Source organism: Antennarius striatus, chromosome 6, assembly GCF_040054535.1.
Source record: "Antennarius striatus isolate MH-2024 chromosome 6, ASM4005453v1, whole genome shotgun sequence".
NCBI lineage: Eukaryota > Metazoa > Chordata > Actinopteri > Lophiiformes > Antennariidae > Antennarius > Antennarius striatus.
Window position 1 is genome coordinate 16,159,210 of NC_090781.1, and position 25,594 is coordinate 16,184,803.

Genomic DNA, 25,594 nt, shown 5'->3' on the forward strand with positions numbered 1-25,594 from the left:
TCTATTTCATAAAAAAAAACATTACATAAAAAGCAGGAATGGAAGAAAATATTATAAATATTATGAAAATTTTCAGAGCAATTCATAATCAAATCAGTCTATAGTGACAGTGTATCCCAATTGCGTCTTTTGCAACTAAACAAGCTGTATCTTGCTTCTAATACATTATAAAATACTATGAGCAATACACTGTGGTGATCCACATTACAATGTCTCTCCTAATAGATCAGGACCCATCTTATGTGTGTAAAGATAAATGCATGCAAGCATACAAGTAGTTGGAAGTAGGCTGTATTTGTTAACAGGGTGGTGTTTGACTATTCAGATGTAAGCTGGCTTGCAGCTTTCTGCCTCTGCCTCACATCGACTGTTGGCTGCTCTCCCCAGATCCTAGTGAGTAAAAGCCCTGTCCTTACATAAAACACTACATTTTAAATAGCTTTTGTCATTAATGCTTTATTAATTGCCTTGGGCAACGCTACCCGATGCAGGGTGTGCTAGAAATATATGACACTTTGAGGTCAGTGTGTAGTCATACTGCGTGTTATGCAGCAGGCAAAATGGAGGCGAATCAGCAGGGTTCAGCGTTTTCAGTAACTGCTGTGTGGATTTGCAGACTGAGGGAGGGCTTTGTCTCTCAGACACAGCCTTTGTTTAAACTCATGAGTGCTTGCATGCAGAGATACAAGATCATTCTACCTCTAGAGATAGTTTGTTTTCTGCATGAGATACAACAAATGTGCATTTCTGAGTGCTTAAATTTAGCCTGTACACTGTGGTTCCCTCTGATTTGCAGTTAGAATAAGGCATTCATAATTGATGATATGTATTTTTGTAGTGGCATGGAGGCACATTGGCTTGGAGGAAAAGGTGGTGAAGCATGGTTTTGTTACAGTTCCTGTTATACAGTATAAAATGTATAGTTTCAGTTCTACGGGTAGATGTGTCAAGCACTGCCTTTTTTTCCCCTTTATTGTAGATCAAATTATATCATCTTAGAGAAGCTTTAAGGCAAGTAAATTAACAAATAATAAATTAGGATGGTAGATTTGTCTTCTATTTATAAAAGGTCACGTCTCCAGTTGTAGATGTGTGTATCCATATAAATGTAAAACATGAACTGCACTACTTACTTTTATAGGAATTCTTACCTTTACGTCAGCGGTGTCCCTCTGACAGTTTCTCCAAGAACGGGCAATGGCTGAAAAGGTGTGCTCAGGGTGGTCAAATTTGTTGTTATTGACACAAAAGAAGAACGTGGTGAAGGGCTCCTGGGGAAAAAGCAAATCAGACAAAGATGAAAGACCTCAATGCATTTTTTTGAATGTAATCACTTTTTCTCCCTCTCACTCAGCATTTCAATTGCAATCATCATAATCAGAATAATGAACATGTGATTTACACATGTAATAATGAACCTAGTGGATTACTGGAATACATCTGAACAGTCTAAATTAGCTGCATTATTTCACTGTTATTCTTTTCTGTGGCAAACTAAGGGACCTATCTTCAGTCATTCATTGTATCCCAGCCTGGAGGAGAATTAATCAGTGTTCTTCCGAAGTGTGGCAAGCCATAATGATAATTGGCTCAAATCTGGTTTTCTAAGCCTGAGATGGTGACCACTACCGGTTTGGGTGAATGGATCACTCACCAGAGGAAGGAAGGGAGAACAAACTCACATGAGTCAATCTAAAATATGTCAAGAGCACTTCCTTTGTTGAACCCAATGATGTGGGAGCAGAAATACAGTACCAACTCTGCAAAAAGCTTTGTAAAATTAATAATCTCACTTCAAAATCCATTGTAAGTCAACTCAACAAAGTCACACATGTTATAGGGGTGTTTTTTTCATGGAGTACAGATTGGTAGACTGAGCCTGCATTCTCCTCACCACAGTAAATGAGGACAGTGCTCAGTAACCTTGATGGACATGTCTCAGGCACTCACTGGGTTGGCTGAAACACATAAACCTGTCACAGCACCCTCTGTAAATCATTACCCAGCCACTCTTTATTTAGTTCACATATGCTGGTTTACTGGCCTGTGAAATGTGTTTTCTGAGCACCATTGGTCTAACTCAGGTCCAATCAAATTGAGATGTTGAGCTGTTTCCTGTGCAGAAGCCGACAGACCTCAGAGTAACAGCATCATCAAGTCTGACAAGTGACAATCACCTAATGCAGACTCAAAAATGAAAAGCTGTCTCAGAGTGTGATTTTGACATCACTGCCATGTGGATGCTTGTATAATTTGGGGACAGTGAACCTATTTAAAAAAAAATATTAGTAGGTTGTTGAAAGAGTGATGTTACTATTCTGATAAGCCACTGTAATGTAGAGGCAGCCGTGGAGTAGTGGGAATCATAATGACAAGGTGGCGTCTGTTCATTTTCCCAGGTCTCATAGCGTTCAGAGTAGAATGCTGCTCGCTTTGGATTCAGAGCACCAATAGGCTGAAAAAAAGGGAACAAAAAGAAATAAGAGGTTCAGGTCATTTGTGTGAGTAGCATCTCAAAAAACACTGTATTTTTCTCTATACTTCCAAGCTTTATGAACGCAAGCATCATTTGGTATGCACTTATTGTTCTATTATTTTAATATTTCAACTTAATATGTATGCAATTTGATAAAATTTTGATAGTTAAAATGTAGTCATTCTTAATGTAAATGAGACTGTTCAATTCATCTACAATCATTTCTTCTTCAGCTGCATCTTTTTATGAGTTGCTGACATTTATCTTTTGCCTAATCCATTTTCAAAATAAATTCTAAATAGAAGATTACAATGATCATATAAATAAATAAACCAGTCTTCTATCTAAATCAGATATTAATGATATTGTGGATGTAAGCCAGGCTCGGAAATATCATGGGAAATATGCCTTCAAAAGAGATAAAAAAAGTGATTTAATCCTTCATCACCTTTCATCAGTGCAATGTGTAGAAATGGTGTAATCAGAAGCAACAACACATAGGGCAGAAGGAGTCTTCCTGTGTGCACGTTTCACACAGACTGTAATAACATTTGTCACCTAGCTGCAAATGTGATGGTAAGAAAACACTGATGCAGTGAAATGAGACCAAAAACAGCAACAAAATGATCATTGTGCCTGTTGCCCTACGTATTCTCTCAATAAGGCAAGGAATAGGAAAGTACCAGTAAATTAAAGGATATTTGACAGACTTACAGAGTCTTAGCAGTTCACTGACATGTGAGAGAGTCTCAGACAGGCAAGAAGCATTAATCTGATTTGTCTGTCAAACCCCATTATTCATGTGAACCCTAAAAAGTTCCTGTGGTGTTGTCCACTGTTTGAAATGTACAGGGATATGGTGGACTGACTGCGTGGGATGGTGTGCTGACTATGGATGGAGGAGATATGAGTGTCTTCTGCTAAATGTTATGGGTAATCCATGTGGATTAACCTTGGCTGACCTGATTTACACTTAAAACACCCACCAAGCCACTTTACTCAGCACTGTTACTACCATCTGTGTTCAGATCCACCCTGAGCTACTGCACACTGTTGATGGAAGTTCCCAAGACCTATACAGACATTTTGCACATTAACAAAATTTCTATTAACAACATAAGAAGAGGCCAGGAAGTTTCCAACCCAGCTATGCTCTTGTGAATGACAGAGACATGAATTGTTCAAATGGCCTGCAAGAAATAAATGCAGTTTCAAGACTGGAAATGTCAGAAATTACAGAAAGTTGCTCATTCTCTTCTCTGGTAAAGGAGAAATTGTGGCTTTTTTAAAAAAACATAAAAAATAATAGCATATAACATCATTATTATATATATTTGACAATCATTCAACCGTAGGATGGTTACACCATACTTTGGATATTATGGTTCATTACTTAGTGATAGACCGAGTCATAATTTCAATATTACTCTGACACATCACTGGGTTTTTGCCCTTTGGCAACTGTTTAATTTTCATATGTTCTTGAGGCAACAAAATTACTCCCATTAAACATACATTTAGTGCTGAATAAATTTCTTTCTCTGCCTTTTCAATCACCTAATTCAATATAAGAGCCTGGAAGGCACACTGACAGTCAATATTAATATACTCAGTAACACTGAATTGTTTACAGAGGGGGTAGAGAATGGTAACATAGTCAATGAAAGCTTTTCTACCGAAAGCTACAGTTTAGAGGTCAGAAGAAATAAAAAAGTCCCCAATCCAAAATGGTCTGAGGCTGGTGCCAAAAAAAGCCAATTACACTGACATTATTAACACTAGGACTCCCAAGGTAGTCATTTTGACTGCTTTCAAAATTTTAAATGTCATAACTTGGTTTTAAAAAAAACCTATTTAGCAGTAGGACCATGACTTTTCCAAAGTGTATGTATATTTTATTCTAACATTGTTTGACCATTAAAATTTCAAAACACAAAAGAGATGTGAGTCTTTCTACCTAGAAGTACCATGGGCAGTCATTTTGACTGCTTGGACATTATTTGTATATAATTTGGATTATCATTAAAATAGTTAAGAATAAATTGGTGGAATAGGTAAAACTACATCAGGACAACAAATTAAAACTGTAATGATTGCATGTTTTATTTATTTAATTGACACAACATAGCTTCCCTGCAATTGCACATCCAAATTTGAACTTTGAAATAAAAACAAATGTATCTCTGTGAAAAAAACAAAACAAATGTATCCTGATTGGTGTCATCATTAGACCTTAACCATAAAAATTATTAACTATTATGAACATTCAATAATGCTGTTACGGCTGCCAGCCAGCTGGAGACACTGATGTTACAACACCAAGTTGTTTAGCTTATGGCTCCCAATCACTCACAGTCAACACAGGTAACCTGTACCTTCCATCTGTAGCTCCCACTACTTGTTGACATTTGACAGAAATATCCTTTGCTCTATTTTTCTTACACATTCATCACTTGGCACTGCCTTCTCTTCTCCATCTTCTGCTGCTCCAAACGGGGTTCTTGCACCACCATTTGTCAGGCTGTTGTTTTCATGTGTCCTGAGCAAAGTTAATTTGCGAGTCACATTATGAGGTTTCTTTGTGACATCATCTTATTGGTGCATTTATTGAACAGGATCAAAGCATTTATAGCAGCCAGGTCAAGAATATTATGAAACACCACCAGTAGTATGAAACCATCAATATTATGAAACACAGCCAATGGCCATCTTCATGTAGCAGCTTTCACTGAGTATTTCCTCACGATTTAATTAAGCACAACTACTCCAACATGGGTTCTATTGTAGTAGGTAGCAGTGTCCAGTTTAGCCTCTTGGCCACTTGTGATGTTGACAGCTGTGTGGATTTTGATTAGAATGAAGATATTTATCCTTGGTTATCATTGATAGACTGTTAGGGTTGCACTGTCACATTTCAGCACCTTTTTAGTGTGCAGGGCCCTTTGCTCCTCTACAGACGGAGGAAGCTCTTTTCTACTCTTATTTACTGGACCAACCAGGCTGGTTTTCTGGGCATTTAGTGCCTTGGTAAGTTCAAGTAAAGAAGTTATCAGTGGTGATATTTCCCCCCTCAACACAGTTTACTTGTGTTGACTGAGTGCTTGTGAGGCATAAGCAAAACAACTTGGTGTTGTAACATCAGTGTCTCCAGCTGGCTGGCAGCCATCACAGCATTATTGAATGTTCATAATAGTTAATAATTTTCATTGTTAAGGTCAAATGATGACACCAATCTATTTTGAACCAGTATACATTTGTTTATTTTTTCACAGAGATAATTTTGTTTTTATTTTACAGTTCAAATTTGGACGTGCAATTGCAGAGAAGTTATTTTGTGTCAGTTACTGTAAATAAATAAAAAGATCAATCATCATAATTTTAATTTAGTTTCCTGATGTGTTTTTACCTATTCCACCAATCTATTCTTGGATATTTTAATGATAATCCAAATTATAAACAAATAATGTCCAAGCGGTCAAAATGACTGCCTATGGTACTTCAAGTAGTAAAAGAATCCTGGTACACAGAGTGTTAAAATTATATTGTTATTCTATTGCCGGGGAACAGTATTCAATGTCAATTGAACAGACAGACTCTCTGTCATTCAGAAAATTATGGTCACATCCATGTGTGACACAGCTTTGTGTCAAAATTATATAGGGCCTTTTTTTTTTTGGTCCAACACAAGATTTAATGGTAGTTCACATCAGTGTTAGCGCAAATGAATAGACTGAAAGAGAAGTTTATTGAGATCTGCATAGATTTATGGGGTGATAATGGCCTTGCATGTGACGTCTTGGTCCAGCTGGATGAGGGTGCGAGCCACAAAACGTCTCGCACTACGTAAAACCACAGTTAGTGTAGTAAATGTATGTTATACTGCACATGTGAAAGATGGAGGGGAATGAGGAATAATAATGAAAGAAGCAGGAGATAATGCAATGAGTATAAATAAAGAACAATTAATGGGTACAAAGATTTTAGGAAATGTTAATTGTTTCTATAATAATAATTAATCCCATAATATAAAGGTACCAGTGGAAGCCACAAAACTGAACAAGTCATGTCATTATTTTCAAAAAACATAATTGTCCTTAACATTATGTCTTTAAACAATAACCTTGGGATAAATCCATAAAAGATATCTCGACTCCATTCTACTGCCACAATCCTATTTCTGTGACAAAACTAAACATGGTCACACCTGGAATACGGCACAAGATATACAAGTACATTTACTATGAAGTTGTTTCCTGTTCATTCCTGTATTTATTCATTCATTCATTCATTTTCCAACCCGCTTAATCCGCTAACGCAGGTCGCGGGGTAGCCAGTGCCTATCCTGGCAGTCTCAGGGCGTGAGGCGGGGGACACTCCGGGCACGACGCCAGTGTACCGCGGAGCCACACAGAAACAAACAAGCATTCACACACACACTCACTCCTATGGTCAGTTTGGGACCGGCCAATTAACCTGAAGCGCATGCTTTTGGAGGTGGGAGGAAGCCGGAGAACCCGGAGAGAACCCACGCAGACACGGGGAGAGCATGCGAACTCCGCACAGAGCGGGACTCGAACCCGGGTCCGCCGTGGTGTGAGGCAGCAGCGCTAACCACTGCGCCGCCGTGCCGCCATTCCTGTATTTACCACAACATTATTAAGGCAAAAATGCTTACAGTGCTCTCAAGTTGTCCAGCTGCATAAGCATATATATGAAGTTATGAGCTAAATGACGACTGTTTTTTGATAAAATGTTACAATAAAGTTGTTTAAAAACATAATTATGTCATAATTGTACACCATTAGTTATTACCATGTAATTTTGTTATAATTACAGATTCATCCTAGCGCTACAGCCAAAAGGTGACTGTGTCTTTCACCTAGTTGATTCCTTCATCCTTAGATCCAAATGGACATTTGTGCCACATGTATAGTAATGAAATTCAGTCCAGGCGTTCCTGAGATATCTTCAAGAGAATATATTGGATGTGATGTCACACTGACCTTGACTTTTGACCACCTAACTCTTACCATATCATCCTTGCTTCCAAGTAGATGTTTGTAAAGGCCCGAACAGATAAATAGAAGAATGACTGAACAAAACATAAGGCTGTCACCAACTTGAAATAGATTAAAAACTCACTAATAAGATAAAATAAGAACTTCAGTGGTCCATTAGTGCCTTTATCCCTGTAATTTTCTGTTGATGAGCCCATCTGTTTTCAGCAAAGACTATCACTTCTTTCCTTTTTCCTGCAGTGCATACCACGCTGATCACAGATGTAATGTGATGAAAACAACTGGTTCAGACAGTTCACACATTCACACATTCTCCTATCCAAGTTCATATCTTGTGTAACACCTGACCCAGTGAAATGCATCAACGCAACCAAACTAAATATGATCAAATTTAGATTTAGCTTCAGATTCAATCAAAATCATTTCTGGTCTTGCACTCCAAAGACACAGAAAATGAACATAGGCTGTGTACGCTGAGTGCTTCCACGTGTTTGGTTATATCTAAGCCACATCCCAATGAGACACATATTGCATTTAATATTTAAAGAAAAAAATTACATTACAGTGTTGCTATAGTGCTTTGTCAGGAGAAGTCTGAGTTGTTTCTGCTTGCTTTATTGGAGGCAATGCTACATAGAGCTCTGGTCTAATGCAATCAAGTTGCTCAAAGGTAGGATGAAGCTCGAGATATGCTCCGATGCATCCTGATGGGAATGGTGAAGAAGACTAGATTACAAGAAGAAATATGAAGAAGGGGTCTTTGCAGCAGATGAGTTCTGTCCTTGTTACTGAATGCCAGAGCATACGATAAATTAACAGGCCTTTCTCTCCAAGGTGGTACATCTTGAATTTGCTTTCTAGGGTAAATCCACATCATTAGCACTACTTTACTAAAAAAAAAAACGAGGTTGGGCTAATAAACATCGAATTACAAAGGTTGATAAATGTACATGTGTCATTTCTTGCATTGCTTGTCTTTTCAAATTTTACTTTACAAATGAAACAAACTATTTTTGTTAAGTACATGCTAAATGAATTTCCATCTCATTGGTTGGGAGTTATGAGAAAGATTAGCTTCCACCAATCTATTATCTGCTCATCAATCTATCAAGAAATAGTTGTTACAATCTACTGAAACACACGCATCGCTTGAATGTATCTGACATCCAAATATGCAGAACTCTGGGCCCTAGGCAAAATAACAAAATGCTCTGAAGCATTGTTCACAGATCACTGAATGCCCAACTAGCAGATAATTGTGGGTGTGTGCAGAAAGTTTGCGAGGATATTATTTTGCAGCATAAGCAGAGCTCTACTGCCATTTCAACAATGCTGTCAATCAAGGTTGAGTCACCTGTAAATGACAAATGAGTCTTAAGCCTTCAATCTATGGGAAAAGAATTTTCCTAAAAATGTGTAATGAGCAGCACACTTACGTTTAAGGCCTGCAATTTAGCTGTCTTTAGACTTCAGCTTTTTCAAGGGTATTAGTTTAAGAATAATAATATGACAATTTATCTTCATAATCCTCTATCTCTCTGGTGTCTGGAGGGAAAGACCATATAACATAAACTAATACTGCATTGCTCAGGAGGAGGAAAAATAAACATAAAAGGTAAGAGCAGGGAATGAGTAAAAAACTTCTGCAGAGTGGTTTGGTACTTTAAAAGAACACACTGAAAAATTTCCATATGAAAAGCTGTCGATTACTGAAAAAACTATTAAGATCCTTATGTTTAATCACAGAGTTGTTAATATGTAAATATTTGTTCTGTTTTCTTCATGAACTGCTATCATATTAGTTATTGTATAGAAACATGGGTAAAGAAATGTGGAAGCAACACCCAGCCTTTGCTACCACATACAGGCCCGTCGGGTACAACAGCTCACAACACTTCAGGGAGAAACACAATCCTAATATACAATGAACACATCTCTGGAGACAATGCTGCAATCTCTGATCCATAATTGAACAAAAAGGCATAGAGGAGTGTGGGGCCTGCTGTTCTTCGTTGCTGCAATGGCTGTGAACTTTTGGAGGTAAGAGCCCCGGGGTTCCAAGGACAACTGTCATGAGACATGGGCTGTGAACTCATGCTAATGAAGGCAGCTCAGCCCTGTAAACAGCATGGGAGGATGTCACTGGAATACATTACAATACATAAATGTCTACCCAGGGCAGGAGGGGTACATATGGTTCAGCCCCCAAACACACATCCTGTGGCTCTCTCAGCCCACCTGGATATCCCACAGACTAGAGTCGCTAAAAGTAAAGTGCTGAGATGATGATGGCAAAACACAACTCAGATGTATGTATGAAAAACTCAAGTTGATGTCCATTTTTCAAATTCAAAATTATGCAACGTGAAAATGATTTTTCTCATATTAACTCTCCTTTCCCATTGGAAGATACAGCACATACATGACCTACAGGACACTCCTTTAAATTCAATTTTAAGAGTGGTATTGGGTGACATTAAAAAAAGTTATTTCTGTTATAACATTTTTTTTATTTTTGTAATACCATGTAGAAAATCAAATTACCAAAAATAGTCATTTGTTTGATAAAGGGTTAAAAGGCTGAACACTGATACAAAACTGAGAACTGAGATGGCAAACGGAGGTTCTTAGTCAGAATGTCAGAGCTTAGAGGGAAACAAGGGAGAACGAGGGAGTGATAAAGGGAGCAAGAGAGAGAGCTCAGACAGGAATGCGACCGTTTTCAGGTCAGTGAGCTGCAGTGTGCATGTGAAAGAAAGAGAGAAACAGAGGATGAGAAGGGGGTGGTGAGCAAGTAAAACAGGCCATAGTTTGTGGTAGAGTGATCAGCTGCTTTTACCCTCCTCAGTCAAGGACAAGAGCAAACACAATGCTGAACTTTATTGTTCAGGGATGTGGCTCTTTAGTGTCATGCTGCGTGAACTCTTGTGATTTGACAGCATTAGCAGAAATCCTGCTACAGCACATGTTGATTGTTTTTGACTATACGACATAAAATGTCCTTTACTTTGACACAATACAGCATGCATAAATGTGCTTTGATTATATATGATTTAGGGCGGTACTTTAATATGAATCCCACAGTGATTATATAATAATATTGCTCTATAGAATTCTGTTGTACAAATCAAATAAAAAAATGTTATGGAAGTTTTTGTTTAGTACTCATTAAAAAATGTTGTAATATGTGTAATATTTATATTAAATAAGCATACAGATTTACCAGCTATTGAGGTCTGTGGAAACAATGCATAAAATTTATCTTGACTTATTTTCCTGTTATAAACTGATACTAATAATCTTTTGGCTAATATGTAAATACTGTGTCAATATATACAGTAAATGTGGTGTTCACTGTATTTTCATCTCTACCTCTTTATTTTATAAGTAGACATGTTGGTGTAAGAAATGTTTTATTGTGGCTTTTAAGTGATGGTTTCCTTATTTTTTTCCCCCTGGATTTATGTGAGATATCTAAAGCTGAAATCATCAGCAACTAAGTATTTTACAGGACTGTTTATCATACTAGGCATATGCTTTTAAACATGTATAAACCTCTTAAACCAGGGAGTCACAATATGCTCATGGTATAGTCAGATGCAAACTGTAACCGAACACAATTTAACAACCCTGTCATTCTGAATGGCCAAGAGGACCATTTACCTTTGAGAGATCTCTGAAGTTCCCCGGCAGGGTCAGATCCAGCTCCTCTGAGTCGTAGTTGGTGAGGACCCAGGGAAAGACCGGGTACTGGTTCAGATCATTGTATGTCCTCCCTAGAAAACAGAGCAGACGCATGTCTGTAAGTAATGAAGGGTTGGAAGGCAACAAAGGGGTTGCAAACAGGGCAGAGCACACTTGAGGCTTCAGTTACTTTGGGGGATCAGCATGCAACATTTCAGTAAGCCCCTAGTCTCAGAGCCTTCAATCAGACACATTTCCTGTCCCTCTGCTTGGCAGGAACACACTAATGGCAAGTGGTCTGCTGTGAGGGAATGTTTTCTGTGCTCCCCATGCCTTTGCCTGCTGAGGGTAGTTCGACGGCGGACTGTGGAGTTACAGGGAGCTTGAGTGTGCTGTCTTTAAGTTTATAGAGAGCATAAAATACCAGTCAAAAGATTGGACACAGCTATTATTAAGTGAATGGGAGGGGCTGTCCAAATTTTTGACTGGTGCTCCACATGTAAGTGTCTCTATAAGTCGTGGAGAATGGTTGTAATACAAGAGATGGATATTCATCTACAGGCCAATGACTCTTGAAAGTCACTGTAAGTATGATGCACTGATTGACCAGATGGTTATTTCCTCTATGTTCTGGTTATCAGATGGGAAATTGTGTAAAGGAAATCCATGGAAAGAGCCAAGAACTTGTCCTATGTTGTCACTTATGCTTTACTTTTCTTTTGAAGATGACACCATTGCAGCTGTGAGGTCAGGTGGTAGCCAGCTGTAATCTACAATTGGTTTGAATGGAATTTTTACTGCTGGTGATAAATTGTGATAAACATACAAGCGTAAAACAAATAAAAAAACGTCATTTTACCAACAAAGAATTGTTTTAATAAACTGCAGTGGGAAGCTTGGAATTTTTGTGTTCTGTCCAAATTTGTATCGCTTTCTTTCTCAATAATGTATGTCAGTAAAAATGATAAAATTTGCTATATATTTCCATTCACACTTCATGTTTCTATTTCTGTTTTTCAGATGTTGATACTGTTGCTCAGGGCTGTGACACAGGGAACGTTTTTAATTTAGTTATTTAAATAATAATAATAATAATAACAATAATAATAATAATAATAATAATAATAATAATAATAATAATAATAATAATAATAATAATAATACATTAATTGTATGCTTCTTGTTGATGACATTGTGAGCAGCAAAAAACCATCTAAATTAGATACATATTACAGCTTCGTGAACGGTCAGATCACAATTCATGTGGCTTTTCTCCCACCGAACATGCTCACATCAACATTTGTTATCAAATGCAGATTAAGTCAAAATACCAAGGATAACAGAACAACTGAGGATGCATAAGGTAGAAGATTTAATAGATTAATGGGAAAATATGTCAATCAAATCCCATCTCGCTTTCTTACATTCAGCCCAAAAAGTTAATTGACCATCCTCGCAGCACTGTTACTGAAAAAAACAATGCAATGAATAATTGCCTGCATTTGAAAATAAGTAAAAAATCTGCATTGTCTCTTGTGAACATCACACATATACTGTCAAGATTTTTAAACTGGATTTTTAAACGTGAAATGGAAATGCACAGCATAAGAAAAAAAATGCATAAATTGTAGACACTCTTGGACGCTTTTACATCAAAAATTTAATTTTAAGTAGCAATCCAAAAAATAAAATTTTCTGAGTTAAGCAAATATATGATTCTGCGGAGTATTCAGAGTCTGAGGGAAGCTAAAGAGCACAATTATCCATATTATCACCACAGAATGAAAAGGAAGCAGTGGACCAAGCATGCAGAAAGAGTTGGGGGTGTTACAATGGATCAACCTACTGGTTGCAAGGCCTGAGTTAGGGTGGCAGGATGTTAATAACAGAAGAACAGTGTTTAATTAGAAGACCATCTCCCTTTCACACCTCTTCTCGGCACTCACCCCCTGACTGTCTGTCGCCCTGCACTATTCTGACAACCCTGTCAGCCCAGGTCATTACCAGGGATTTTTTAATGAATTTTGGGCATGTTTTTTCTGTCTGCCTTACATCTAATTAGCTGACAATAATGTATTGAACTCTAGCACGAGCTAAATATAAATATGCATGAATATCTAGCAAGAAAGAGGATGACACCTCTCAGAGCATAGTAGCATACAATCGCTCTCGCCTACGCTGTTAGTTGCAGTTCAGATCAGAGAGTCGACAACAAAACCTCTCAACTCTGCAGACACACATATGTATGCTCTCAAAAAGCCAGGCACTAATTATCTGGCAAAATAGGCTGTGCCTGCTCTTGCTTTAAACAGCAAACTCTCATGAACAGTGAAGTCTATTACACTGAGCACTGCTTAATGTTACCATGGATTCTTAAATATGACATACCAGAGCCACTTGTAGTGTTTTTTCAGTAGTGCTGACGTACTGTATAAATTTGATCATGACAGCTTAAGGTAAAGTCATAACAATCTAATGATGAAGTGACTCTTAGAGATAATAAATTAAACTTTAACACTTTCAAATGTAAAAGTGTTGCCAGGAAAAGGAAGAAAACAAATCTGAATCTATTTTGTTAACTGATGGGTGTGAGAAACAGAATAAATTATTTCAATTCTTTCAGCTACTTCAAGATTAAAACTCACTTTCACTTGAGAATCCTTACCTGCGATCGTGTTGAGAAACATGAGGTACTCAAAGTTGGAGATCTCTCTCCTCTGCCAGCGCTGGGTCATGTTGGAGGATTTGAAAAGCTGTCTTGGGGTAGCCAGGGAGATGCGTCTGGAAAATATTTGGATATTGGAGATCTATTGGAGGTGTTTTAATTATAATGTTTAAATGTAACTAAGGAATGTAAATATAAAATGTAATGTCAAACTAACAAGTAATAGAAACAGCCTGCAGTTTTATATTTTAAATAGTTAAGATGAAGAGGATAATTAAAAATACAGTAGATGTGGTTTCTACCATAGTTTTATTCCCAGGTGCACAACTAGATTAGCACTCATTGAGACGGAAGAGTTCTAGAATTACATATGATTTTTTTTTAAAAGAGTTCTAGAATTACATATTAAACATACATTTTTTAAAATTCTTGATTCATATCGATTGGAATTCATAGCAATCCAGGAAAAACACTAGTTTTGTGAAGTGTATACAATGGCATGTTAGTACTTTGACAGTCTAAAGGGAACCAGCCAATTTGACTGTGGCCAGCCAGTGGCCTCGCTGCAACTCTGCTGTAAGAAGTCTTCTGACACAGAATTAGGTCAGTTCAATCAGGGTCAATGCACATCCACTTCAGTGAATGGAGCAACGGGACTTCAAATACAGTACCCCGTTGTTCCTCACGGGTAATGCGTTCCAGGAAACACTGCAATTAATGAATTCTGCGATAGAACGATGAACTATTTATCTTATTATTTACGGTAATCTAAACATTTATGAACCCTCCCCATACTGATATTAAACCACTCTATATCTGTGTTACCTTTTCCCACACTCTTATCGACTGTTTAAAGTACTTTTGTGTTTCACATAAGTCCGAGACTCACGGAACAAAATGCACTTCCAGATGCTGTCAGCCAATAGCATGCGTGTACCTTGTCACGTGACTGCCTACCAAAAATCCGCGATGAGGTGAAGTCGCGAGCATTGATGCGTGAATGCGCACTGTAACTCTGTTGAGGGCTGAGCTGCACAGAGGCTCCAATACACAATAAGGAGGAGAGAACATGAGATGTGAAGGAATTACCAAATTAGAAATATTTTACAATTTTGATTTCCCACCTGGCTTGAGGAAGTCCATAGCTGGTCCCCACTCCCACTCGAGGAAGACTGTAGACCACTTTCTTTACTGTGGCTTGGTCAGGGAAGTTGAACATGACTGATGCTGTAAAACATTGACATATATTCCTCAGTACTGAATAACAGGGGTAACATGAATTTTAAATGGTATAATTGGCACTTTCACATACTTCTGTTGGCCATAAAGACCTCCATCGCTGTGTTCTGCAGGAGAAAGTGTCTGGAGAACACCGCCCTAATTTCACTGAACATCCACTTCCCATGTAAACCTTCAGTGTATGCTAGCACCTAGCAGGGTAGAAAAATAAAAAAAAATCATCTCAATGAAAAGCATATCTGATGTCAACTTGAACTTGATAACAACTACTGTCTATTTCAGTCTGACCAATATGTGATTTTATTCATTCATTCATTTATTTATTCATTCATTCATTCATTCATTCATTTATTCATTCATCTTCTTGAAGATGAGACAATCAGTAATGGTCTACCCCAGCTGAAATCAGGCAGTAGCACATAAGCCCTGGGCGTGTCATCAGTTCATTGCAGGGCCACATTGTGAGACAAACATCCATTCTCACTCACATTCACACCTACGGTCAGTTTGGAGTGGCCAGTTCCCCGAAATTGCTGTTTTTGGTGGTGTGAGTAAGCTGGGGAACCCAGAGAGAACCCATGTAGACACGGGATGGACATACAAACTCCGTACAGAAAGGCCCCGGGTGGAATCAACCCAAGTACCTTCTTGTTGTGAGGCAACAGTGCTCCACTATACTGCCCCAATAAGTAACAATGATAAATGAAAATTGTTCAGTTATAAATTAAATGACATGGTCATAAATCATTCAAAAATCCATCAGAACTGTATGAGAGCTCATAATAATAAATATGACTTGATCAATAATTAGCATTTTTTACCCTGATTTTTTTCCTTTTAGAGGTCATAATTTAATTTGATTAAAAATACAAAAATAGTGCCTCAATATAAACATTATTTCCAAACAAGCGTTTTTCTGAACTTTTAAATAAATTAATTAAAAATGACACTAACAGCAGTTAATCCATTTTATTTTGTTACAACACATATTACTGAGACATTGTGCCATATTTTATATATATATACTCACTTACTTTTGGAGTATTTCACACTTTATAAGATGATTCTCACAGAGAAAGGCAAGTGGTTAAAACAATAACAACTCCTTGGATAGGGACATATAAATAATCAATGAAAACTATCATGCCAAGAACAAGGGAGAGCAGACAAAGAATCCTGTGCACGCAGCACCACTGGGTCCGGACAGCAAGTAAAACAGTAGTTCTGAGAGGTGAGAATTGTCCCCTCACACACCTTTCCCCACCCCCTTCCATTTCACTTCCATCTGACTTAACAATTTTATCCAACAGTGTGAGCCAGGAAACAACCTCATCAACTCCCCAGGTTCTAATCACACATATGTTAAGTGTGAGACAATAAAGATATAACAGGGCACTAAGGGGGTGAGGCCCTACAGTGTGTGTGTGTGTGTGTGTGTGTGTGTGTGTGTGTGTGTGTGTGTGTGTGTGTGTGTGTGTGTGTGTGTGTGTGTGTGTGTGTGTGTGTGTGTGTGTGTGTGTGAGAGAGAGAGAGAGAGAGAGAGAGAGAGAGAGAGAGAGAGAGAGAGAGAGAGAGAGAGAGAGAGAGATAGAGAGTGCATGTGTATGTGCATGTGTGTGTAGGGGTGATTGAGGTGGAGGAGACAGAAAGGGAGGGAAGTCAGAGTGAGATGTTCAGCTGGGTTAGGTCTGATGCTAATGCTCATTTAAAATAGTGACAGGCTGGAAGAGTGCAGCGCGAGCCGGGCTACCTTAATTTCTCCCTGGAATAGCTCATGCCGACCTCCGTGCCACATCCAAAATCTCTGGAGCTCAATTAAAATTGGATTAGGTGGAGAAGCTGGATGTGCAGCACAGCATCTCTAGTGCTCTACTCCCAGTAATGCCCATGCCTGACACCTCTGCAACCCCCAACTCAAACAGTTGTCATAGAGACAGCAGAGCCCAGAGAAAGCAGCATGTAGACTGGAGGGGGCGTAGAGAAGAAGGGAGATTGAGGGAAGGCTGTGGATCTGCAGGCGTACTGTTGAAGGCCAGCAGCAGCTCACTAGGAAGTGGGTGGCTTTTATACCCCTCCAGCTCTGCAACCAGATGTGGAAGTAGTCTTCTGTGTGCAATGCTGAAAGGCAAGTTGTACAGATTTGCATCAGGGGAAGACTAAAACAAATTACTCCGTCAACTCACTCACAATATGTTGTGTGAATACATATTTAGTTTTTTTTTAATCTTTCATATATACTTGTTATTATGATCCCCGAAGGGAAATTAAGATTTGGATTAGCTAGTGAGAATAGTTTGGAGTCTTAAGCATATGCTCTATTCATTTTTATTACATCACTATTTTAATATTGACATATATCCAGCCCTTGATATTCCTGTTTGTTATAATTTTGTATGAAAATCCCAAACAATCTAGCAAGTACTTAAAAAAAAAACAGGTTGTGTATGTTCATCAAACAGACTTTCAACTCCACATTCTCAAGATCAGATAAAAATCTAAAAACTGCTCAAATGTTTCTCTGGATGTCGACACAAAAATATTATAGGCCTGGCTGTTTCTTGTTACCCAGCTAGGGGGAACTTTTGTGTTGCCATGACAAACTACAGGCCAAAGGGCTAGCTGTCAACAAAAGAGAGGCTAAAGAGGAGAAAAAAGCTGATTTCAAACAGCCCAGATCAAAAAATTTGTCATAACAACAACGCTTTGGTCTAAACCTACACACAGGGGCCCCTGAAGACTTGGAGATTTGACAATGCCCAGCCCTCATTTTTTGGAGGCCCAGCTGTAAAAAATGCCATTTAATGAACCTGTCTGCTGAAGCTGTCCCCTGCCTGTCAGAGGTGTCAGCCAGTGACAAGCGCTGGGGACCGCCGCCTCCAGTCACAGACAGGCCTGCCAGCTGGAGACTTCGGCCCCAATCTAATCACACCACCAGGAAGGGACCGGCGCTCTGCTCTTGGTCTGTCACGCTCAGGGCTGGGGGAATGAGGGGACGGTGGAGGGGTCTGGTATAGACGACAAGCACAGCCTTTTGTTTCCACACAGGTCCCTCCACACAGGCTCATTAGAAACCACAGGCGCATGTGCTGCTCTGCTAGCTGCAGGGAGATACTCTATGTCTCTACAACACAGCAATAATGCAATTTAACATCTCTGTCCTCTCATTCCTTTATTCCCTTTCTCTTCCCTCCCTGATTTGACAGAGGCCAGGCTGCAAGCCGCCTGTAGAACATCACAAGTAGAAGACAGAAAAATATTGTGACAGATGAGATGAGGAGAGGCACAGGTGATACCGGTGTTTAGGCTGAAACTCATATATAATAATTTGCAGATGTTCAAATGGAGCACATCATACTTAAAAGTGATAGGAAACCACTCCATGCATGAAAAGAGATTCTAATCATATCTGACTTCCCATAAGCTTTAACTCCACATTGGCTGAGACACTATGACAGATGTTATTAATAAATCTAACGAAGCATTTTCTCTAGAATCTGATGCCTTATCTGCGATATGGAACAATAAAATCCCACTCGACTGCATTCCTACCAAAACAGGAATATAATATAATTAAATGAGACCTCCAAGCCAGCATGACTGATATATTTATATGAGACTGTGGAACACTCTGACAACCTGGTATCATAGCACCTCCACTGCATTATCTAAGATATGTCTAATAGGCTTCCACCATGAAGCCTCACAACTGCATGGTCCCAGGCGACCAGGGAGAACAGCAAAGTGGAAGAATAAGGGGAGGATACGAGGGGCAGTTTCATTTTGAATGATATGACTTCTCCCCCAGGAGCGAGTGGGATGGATTTCACACATGGCAATTTGGAGGATCAGCACACACTGCGTATACTATATTCAATGGCTGACCCCAGGCAATATGGGCCAAATCAGTGAGGAGGTATAGCAGTTGGAAAAGGAGAAGAGGAAAGCATAAAGACTGGTAATGGCAACAGCAAAGAGCAACTCACAGCTAAAACAGAGAGCGTCATTAGCTGCAGACAATAACGTAGACTAGCTCAATGGAAAGAAATGAACATACATGAATATTTTAAAAACTAGTTTTGGTTTTATTTGCAAACAGTAAAGGGGGAAAAAAAGTTAATATTGAAGCAGTATTCAGAAAAAGAATAATGTGGTTTCTTGGAATGAGAGATTCTTGTTGAAAAAGACATTTTGCATAATTTATATCAAAATAAATGAATACCACTAGCAATAAAAGGTATTGGTAATGTTAATGATATTTTGGTGAACTAAAAGATTAAATGGGTTTTTTTTTAAAAACAACATTTTTTCAGAAAAAAAAAATAGTGTAGATATTAGTTTGCTTCATCAGATGATGCAGGAATTGCATGTGGTTAAGGTGAACTATTATTTTTATGTCAACATGCCTTGTGCGACCAATATATCCAAGCAAAATGGGACAACATTTTAACTTCATTTCAGGTTTGACTCATCTTACAAGGTTTATAATGTCTGCTGATCATAAAAGTGTGTTACTCATATGATTCTCCTTAATGTGACAACTATAGAACTGTAAAAATTCAAAATATAAGATTCTAACAGATTACGTTAAAAAAACAGCTCTCTACTTAGTTCCTCTCTGTGAGACCAATATCTCAACTTCAATAAAGTAGCAGGCTCCTAATGCAGGTATTTGGGGGAAACAAGATACAGATTTGCATAATCAGTGTCACTATATATTTGGGTGGTATCTGGAGTGTGACACAGCTTGGGTGCTCTGGCTAGACCAGTGAGATAAAGGAGATGAATATGCATTAAATATGCTCGCAGTTCACTGCCCCAAATGTCCAGCCAAGTTTGTCAATAACATTTATGTCAGGGATGGTATTTCACGCACATTAGCAAGCCCAGCAGCGCTGTCATTAACACCGCCATGCTAGGACAGGTGGGAGGAGCTGTTTTGCAAGTATGTAATTTCTTATCGAGTCAAGGCTCTTTAAATATCCTCTATCTCTTTTTAAGAAGAAATCAAGAAATAGAAAGCAACAGAATTAAAAGAGTTCCTGACAGCCATGACACACAACGCATGGCATGAAGCCACATGATGTATGGAGAAGGATTCTAGAAGGTCTGACTTCACAAGGATCAACAGTGTGTATACAAGAAAAAAAAAACCCCATACATATTGTCATTGTTGACTTTGTGAATAATATGCAACAAATTGCATGTTAAATGTATCACCAAGAATTTATTACTCTTTTTCTCTTTTTTACACTTTTTACTCCATTAGACTTCCTGTGTGTCCGGAAATCAATGTTGAAATACTGTTGCTGCATAAGAAACATTAAAACATAGAAAAAGTTGTGGCACCTTCAAAGGATCTGCATTCAGGTTAATGGCAAGGTGTCCAGACGTTTAACTGGGTTGTATATTTAGGGATAAAATTAAGAGTACAGCACAACTGCAAACCTACCAAAACACGGACATCCACCTAAACTTACAGCCCGAAAAGAAAGAGCACTGATCAGAGATATAACCATAAGGCCCATGGAAACTCTGGATGAACTGCAGAGCTCCACAGCTCAGGTGGAGGAATCTGTTCATGGAACAACTGTTCATCTTCACTCCACATATGTGGCCTTTATGGATGAGTGCCAAGAAGAAAACCATCATTAAAAGAAAGCTATATGAATCCCATTTGCAGTTTTCCAGAAGCCATGTGGGGCACATGGCAAACATGTGAAGGAAGGTGTTCTGATTAGATGAGACATAATTTTACTTTTTGTCCTAAATGCAACTGCAGCATGGGGTGGAACTCTATCACTCTGAACAGACCACCCCCACTGTCAAACATGGTGGTGTCAGCATCATGCTCTTAGGGTGCTTCTAGTCATTATGGTCAGAGTTGATTGAAAGAATAGTAAATACAAATGCAAATACAGGGCTATCTTGGAAGAAAAACCTTTTGGACTCTGCAAAAAACAGACTGAGGGAAAGGTTTGTGTTGGAGTAGGAATACTTTTGCAAGCCACTGTAGGTTAACCTTTGAATGTATGCGGAGGTGCCCCCCCTCAACCCCCCAGCACGTGTTTTAGGTTGATTGAAGACATTTCACCTTTCAGATACATCTTCGGTTCTAACTGAATTGTTTTTCTGTGTATAAGTATCTGGACTACCAGTCAGTTAGGACTGAAGAAGTGAAACGTCTTCAACCAACTCTAAGCAAGTCCCAGTTGATTTTTTATTTTTTTTTTGCTCTTGATGATTTACCTTTTCTTGATTTATACTTTGGAGCAATGTAATAAATGGTGATTAAGTTACTTCAGAATTCAGATCTTCATTCACAAAAAGCATAGTGTGTTGCCTTCATGTATATTTTGTGCATTAGGCTACACTCGCTGACCTACCCAGTCACATCCGTGCTCATACATAAACACACATAGTGAGCACATCATCCCGATAAACAGCTTTAGGATGCCTTCACTAAGGAGCTTGAAAGGAGGGATGCAGTCATTTGGCATGGTGTCTTCTCAGCAAGCTTTTCCTAATGGGTCTCTTTCAAGGACTTGTCAGCCTTAAGATGACTGAAATCTTCCTGGCCTGGGTACCAGCTTGCTCTGGCTGCCACAGAGTGCGGAGCTGATCACTTTAAATCCAACTTGTTTTGTTTTTTTGTTGGTGGTGGTATGTGGGAGGAATAGAGGCTCAGAGCAAGACAGGGAGAAAGAGACGGAACAAGACAATGATGTAGAGGTGGAAAGACAGAGGAGGAGAGGGACAGAAAGAGCAAGTGTTTAGACGCTAGAGCTTGATGAGCAATGAGCGTCTCGCTCGTTCTCAATTAATCTTGTCTCTCTACCTTTGCTTTGGCATATCCCTCAGCACCAAGGTAATAACAACACCCTCATCCATTATCCTTTTATCCCTGTTATACACTGGGAATTGCTTAATAACATGTTACAGATTTGTCCTCCTTCATATAATTCCTTCTGTCATTTGTAGTATATCATCCGGAAAACACGCAGTCCCCTTTTTTGGTGGACGCTCTTTGAGGATTATCACGGGTGACACCTTCGGGATGCAGGCAGAATCTGGAGCATCATTTTTTCAGGCATAAAGTGGAATTGCCCTGACTTATCTGTCATTGCCAAAAGCACAACAAGCCATTCAGGACCAAGGCAAAGGTAGAACAGGTTCTTATCGGCTTCTATGAATGAGAGCACTTGTAAATTTATGCTAATGAGGGGCTTTTGTCATCGAGGCTCACCCCTTGGGGCTGAAAAGGGTTTGCAGGGTATGATAATCTGGCTGTTGAGTGCACTAGATAATTTGTACTTTATCCTCATGTAATTATATAGTTTAAATCTTTTTACCAATGCTAATCCTATGACATGAAGAAGTGTCTAAACCATGTCTGTGGTTCTTAGCTGCAATAGTTAGCATGCATCTGACTCTCACTCATAAAATCACGTAGGAGTAGTTCAGCAATGATATAATTATTCTGACTTTCTGTAGCCTGTGCTGTGAGTCCTCGCATCATCTTGATCCACATTAGCAAGCATGCAGAAACCAAACTAGGTGCCTGAGGGTATGGAAAACAACCCAGAAGAGATGAAAATATTGCACCATTGATTACAGAGCCCACTACATTTTATATAAAAACATACATGGAGGAGGATAGGAAAATAGACTGAAAGGAGTAAAATACAGTGCAGTAGGGCAGGCCTTTGAGGTCTCTCTGCGTCCAGTGGGACTTCAGGCCATCTTGTGTGCCTTGCAAAGCCGACAGCCTTTGACAAGCTGCTTGGCAGGCTGCAATTTGACTAATTACATTGGATTAGACCATATTAATGCAAGCTGTTTTCTCCAGGGTCACTGACCCACCCAGTGAGTCCCTCCCTATTGTTCTCCAATTTGGTTTGATGAAAACATACACAATAGAGAAAGTAATCTCTTTGATTCTTCATATTATAAAATAATAAACAGGTATCTACAGTATATCCTTGACATTATTTTGTTGTAATGGGGGACAATGACTCTTAAAACATCCACTGCAGGGAAAGCTGTGAGATATAGCCAACACTTTCCTGAGGCACACAATCACAGCCGTCTTTGATAGAAAATCAAATCCTTTGTCTGCCTCATCTCTCTGCAGGAAAAGAAAAAAACAAAATAGGGACTTTTTTTTAAACTCACTGACGTTTCAGAGTTCACAAAATTGTTTTTACAAATGGAGATGAGAGACAGGGCAACTGAGGAGTCTCTCCACATGCTGACAACACAAATGAAGAATTTCATTGTAATTTTACTTTTATCTAAGCAAAATATCAGTAAGAAAACTGAGTAGTGATGAGCAGTCATATCTGTGGTTTGGTCACATGTGTCATAGGAAGGTGTGACAAAATCTATAATTAATACAGATAATAAAGAACACATCATTTGTTCTGATTAAATTAGGCAGATATACTCAAAAAGATAGAATACTTATTTGTCAACAGACGGAGGGAAACCAACCCCCATTTGCATCTGTAAAACTCTACAATGAAAGGGGGGAAATGAGCCATAGAATATGTGTGTTTTAATACAACTGCCCCCTCAATTGTACCAAATCAATTTGAGTTTCACACAAAGGAGCGGCAGCTTCACTGTTTGTATGTGCTCCTCTGCCTTGAACATGGTGTAATAATAGTCTTAAACAGGCCTTACAAAGACAGAATACCAAAGAAGCTTACAGCCTTGGTTTCATGAAACATTTAGGCAAAAGTTCCAAGGGCTGGGGATGATGAAAGAAGGTAAGCTTTGAGAATGGGCTTCTGGGATCTACAGCCCTTATTGTACAGAAGTCACATCAAATTAATACTGAGAGCCATTTGCAGCCTTTCTTCTCCAGAGCTTTTCAGAAAGGCTTAAGCTATGAAAACTCAGAAATGACTAAAGCACCTATTAGGCATTATGCTCACCAGCTTTCTCTTTGAAAGTCACAACACACAAGTTGCTACCTGAAAGAAAGGACATTTTATAGAAATGCATCATGAAAAAATGTATATTTCCACTTGTATTATAGAAAAAAGTAATTAACTTCTATTTTTCAATGCATGATCTGCACATATCTTGTTCCTTACATGCAGGCCACCATCCTCTGTCCATTTACTGACAGACTAAGAGTTTCCACACTGATGAAGGGCCTGTGTTGCTATAGTTCTTTCAGGCTCTGTACACCCCTCTTTGCTCTCTCAATGCCTCTTCAAAGAAGCACAGGGAGTGCATGAATTGTAATTATGGCTCCTAACAGGATTCAAGAGAACCCAAATGATGGCACTTGAGAACCAGGTCGTGTGGAGTTAAACGGCTGTCAAACACTCAAAGCTCCCCACCATGTGAACAAACCCTCAAAGGCTGGACATGTCCACTTCCAGGAGCCTCCTGCTCACTTTCTCTCTCCTAGGGAGAGATTAAAGGGCCAGTTAAAGTTCCACATAGCTTTTCTGCACTTTTTGCTCAAATTCTAATTTTCAAGAAGGATTATAGCTCTGCCGGGAAGAAAGAAAGAATTCTTGTCAAAATACAAGGTGAATGAGATGCCCCTGACAAGTGAGGGAGTAAATTAAGGTTTGTGAGAGATCAGGTAAATGATACCATCTGAGAAGCCAATCCAACCACAGAGTCAGACTGTCTTCCAACCTGAATAACACAAAAATCATCTGTGTTCCTCAGACAGTGTGAATGTCCCACCAGGGCACAAGACACTTTACACATTAAAGAGAGCAGCCTTCAATCAGGCTCCATCTAACTTCAGCCCCATATTCCTCCCCAAATGCACTCAAAAGAAATGAGCCTGCAGCGTGAAGTCCCTATGCATGACCCTTATTAAACTCCTAATTGGATTGAGAGGTTCCAAGGAGAAAAAAATTCAACATAGTTCATTCAGCTGAGATAATCTTCAGAATTCCTTCCAGTAGTTTGCCTCCTCAACAATAACACTGAAAATCAAGTCACTGAGAACTTTCTTCCTTTTCAAAACACACCCAGGATTTTTTAAAAAAAAAGTGAGTATAGGCAAAACCTTTTTCACCTTTCCCTTTCAGGCAAAGCACTATTTGATTTTGACCGGTTACAAGTGACAGACTGAAACAAAGGCCAGCTTCGGCCACTGTGAAGCCATTCACTGTTGTAATGGTCTTAAAATGGCTACAAGCAGAGCCCTATTCAGCAGTGACCAGGCTGTTAGGCTCTCTGCTCCACATCCAAAACAAACTGCACAGATTGTGAACTCTGAAGTCAGCTGACGGGTGAATGAGTTTACTTATACCCTTACTTCCATGCTATCAATGTCTGTAGAAGTTCTCAATACATTAACACTAATTACAGAGAATAAATAATGCCATAACAACAACATCAATCAAGTTCATTACAGAAAATAGCATAATGACAATAATTACAATAATATCTCATTAAGAAGGTGAATGAGGGACAGGGGAGAATTAATTGCAGACAGGTGTACAACACACCATAATTATGGAACCTGAAATTAGTTCA

General features: G+C 38.9%; 1 protein-coding gene across 1 annotated transcript in view; it reads right to left on the reverse strand.

Annotated features, from left to right (window-relative positions):
• The window catches only part of LOC137596185 (neurobeachin-like), a 196,958-nt gene that overhangs the window by 19,045 nt on the left and 152,319 nt on the right, over positions 1–25,594 (reverse strand). The window contains 6 exon segments of the mRNA XM_068316497.1: positions 1,152–1,271; positions 2,315–2,455; positions 11,158–11,270; positions 13,844–13,959; positions 14,968–15,070; positions 15,156–15,273. Of these exon segments, the coding sequence (XP_068172598.1) occupies positions 1,152–1,271; positions 2,315–2,455; positions 11,158–11,270; positions 13,844–13,959; positions 14,968–15,070; positions 15,156–15,273 (711 nt within the window).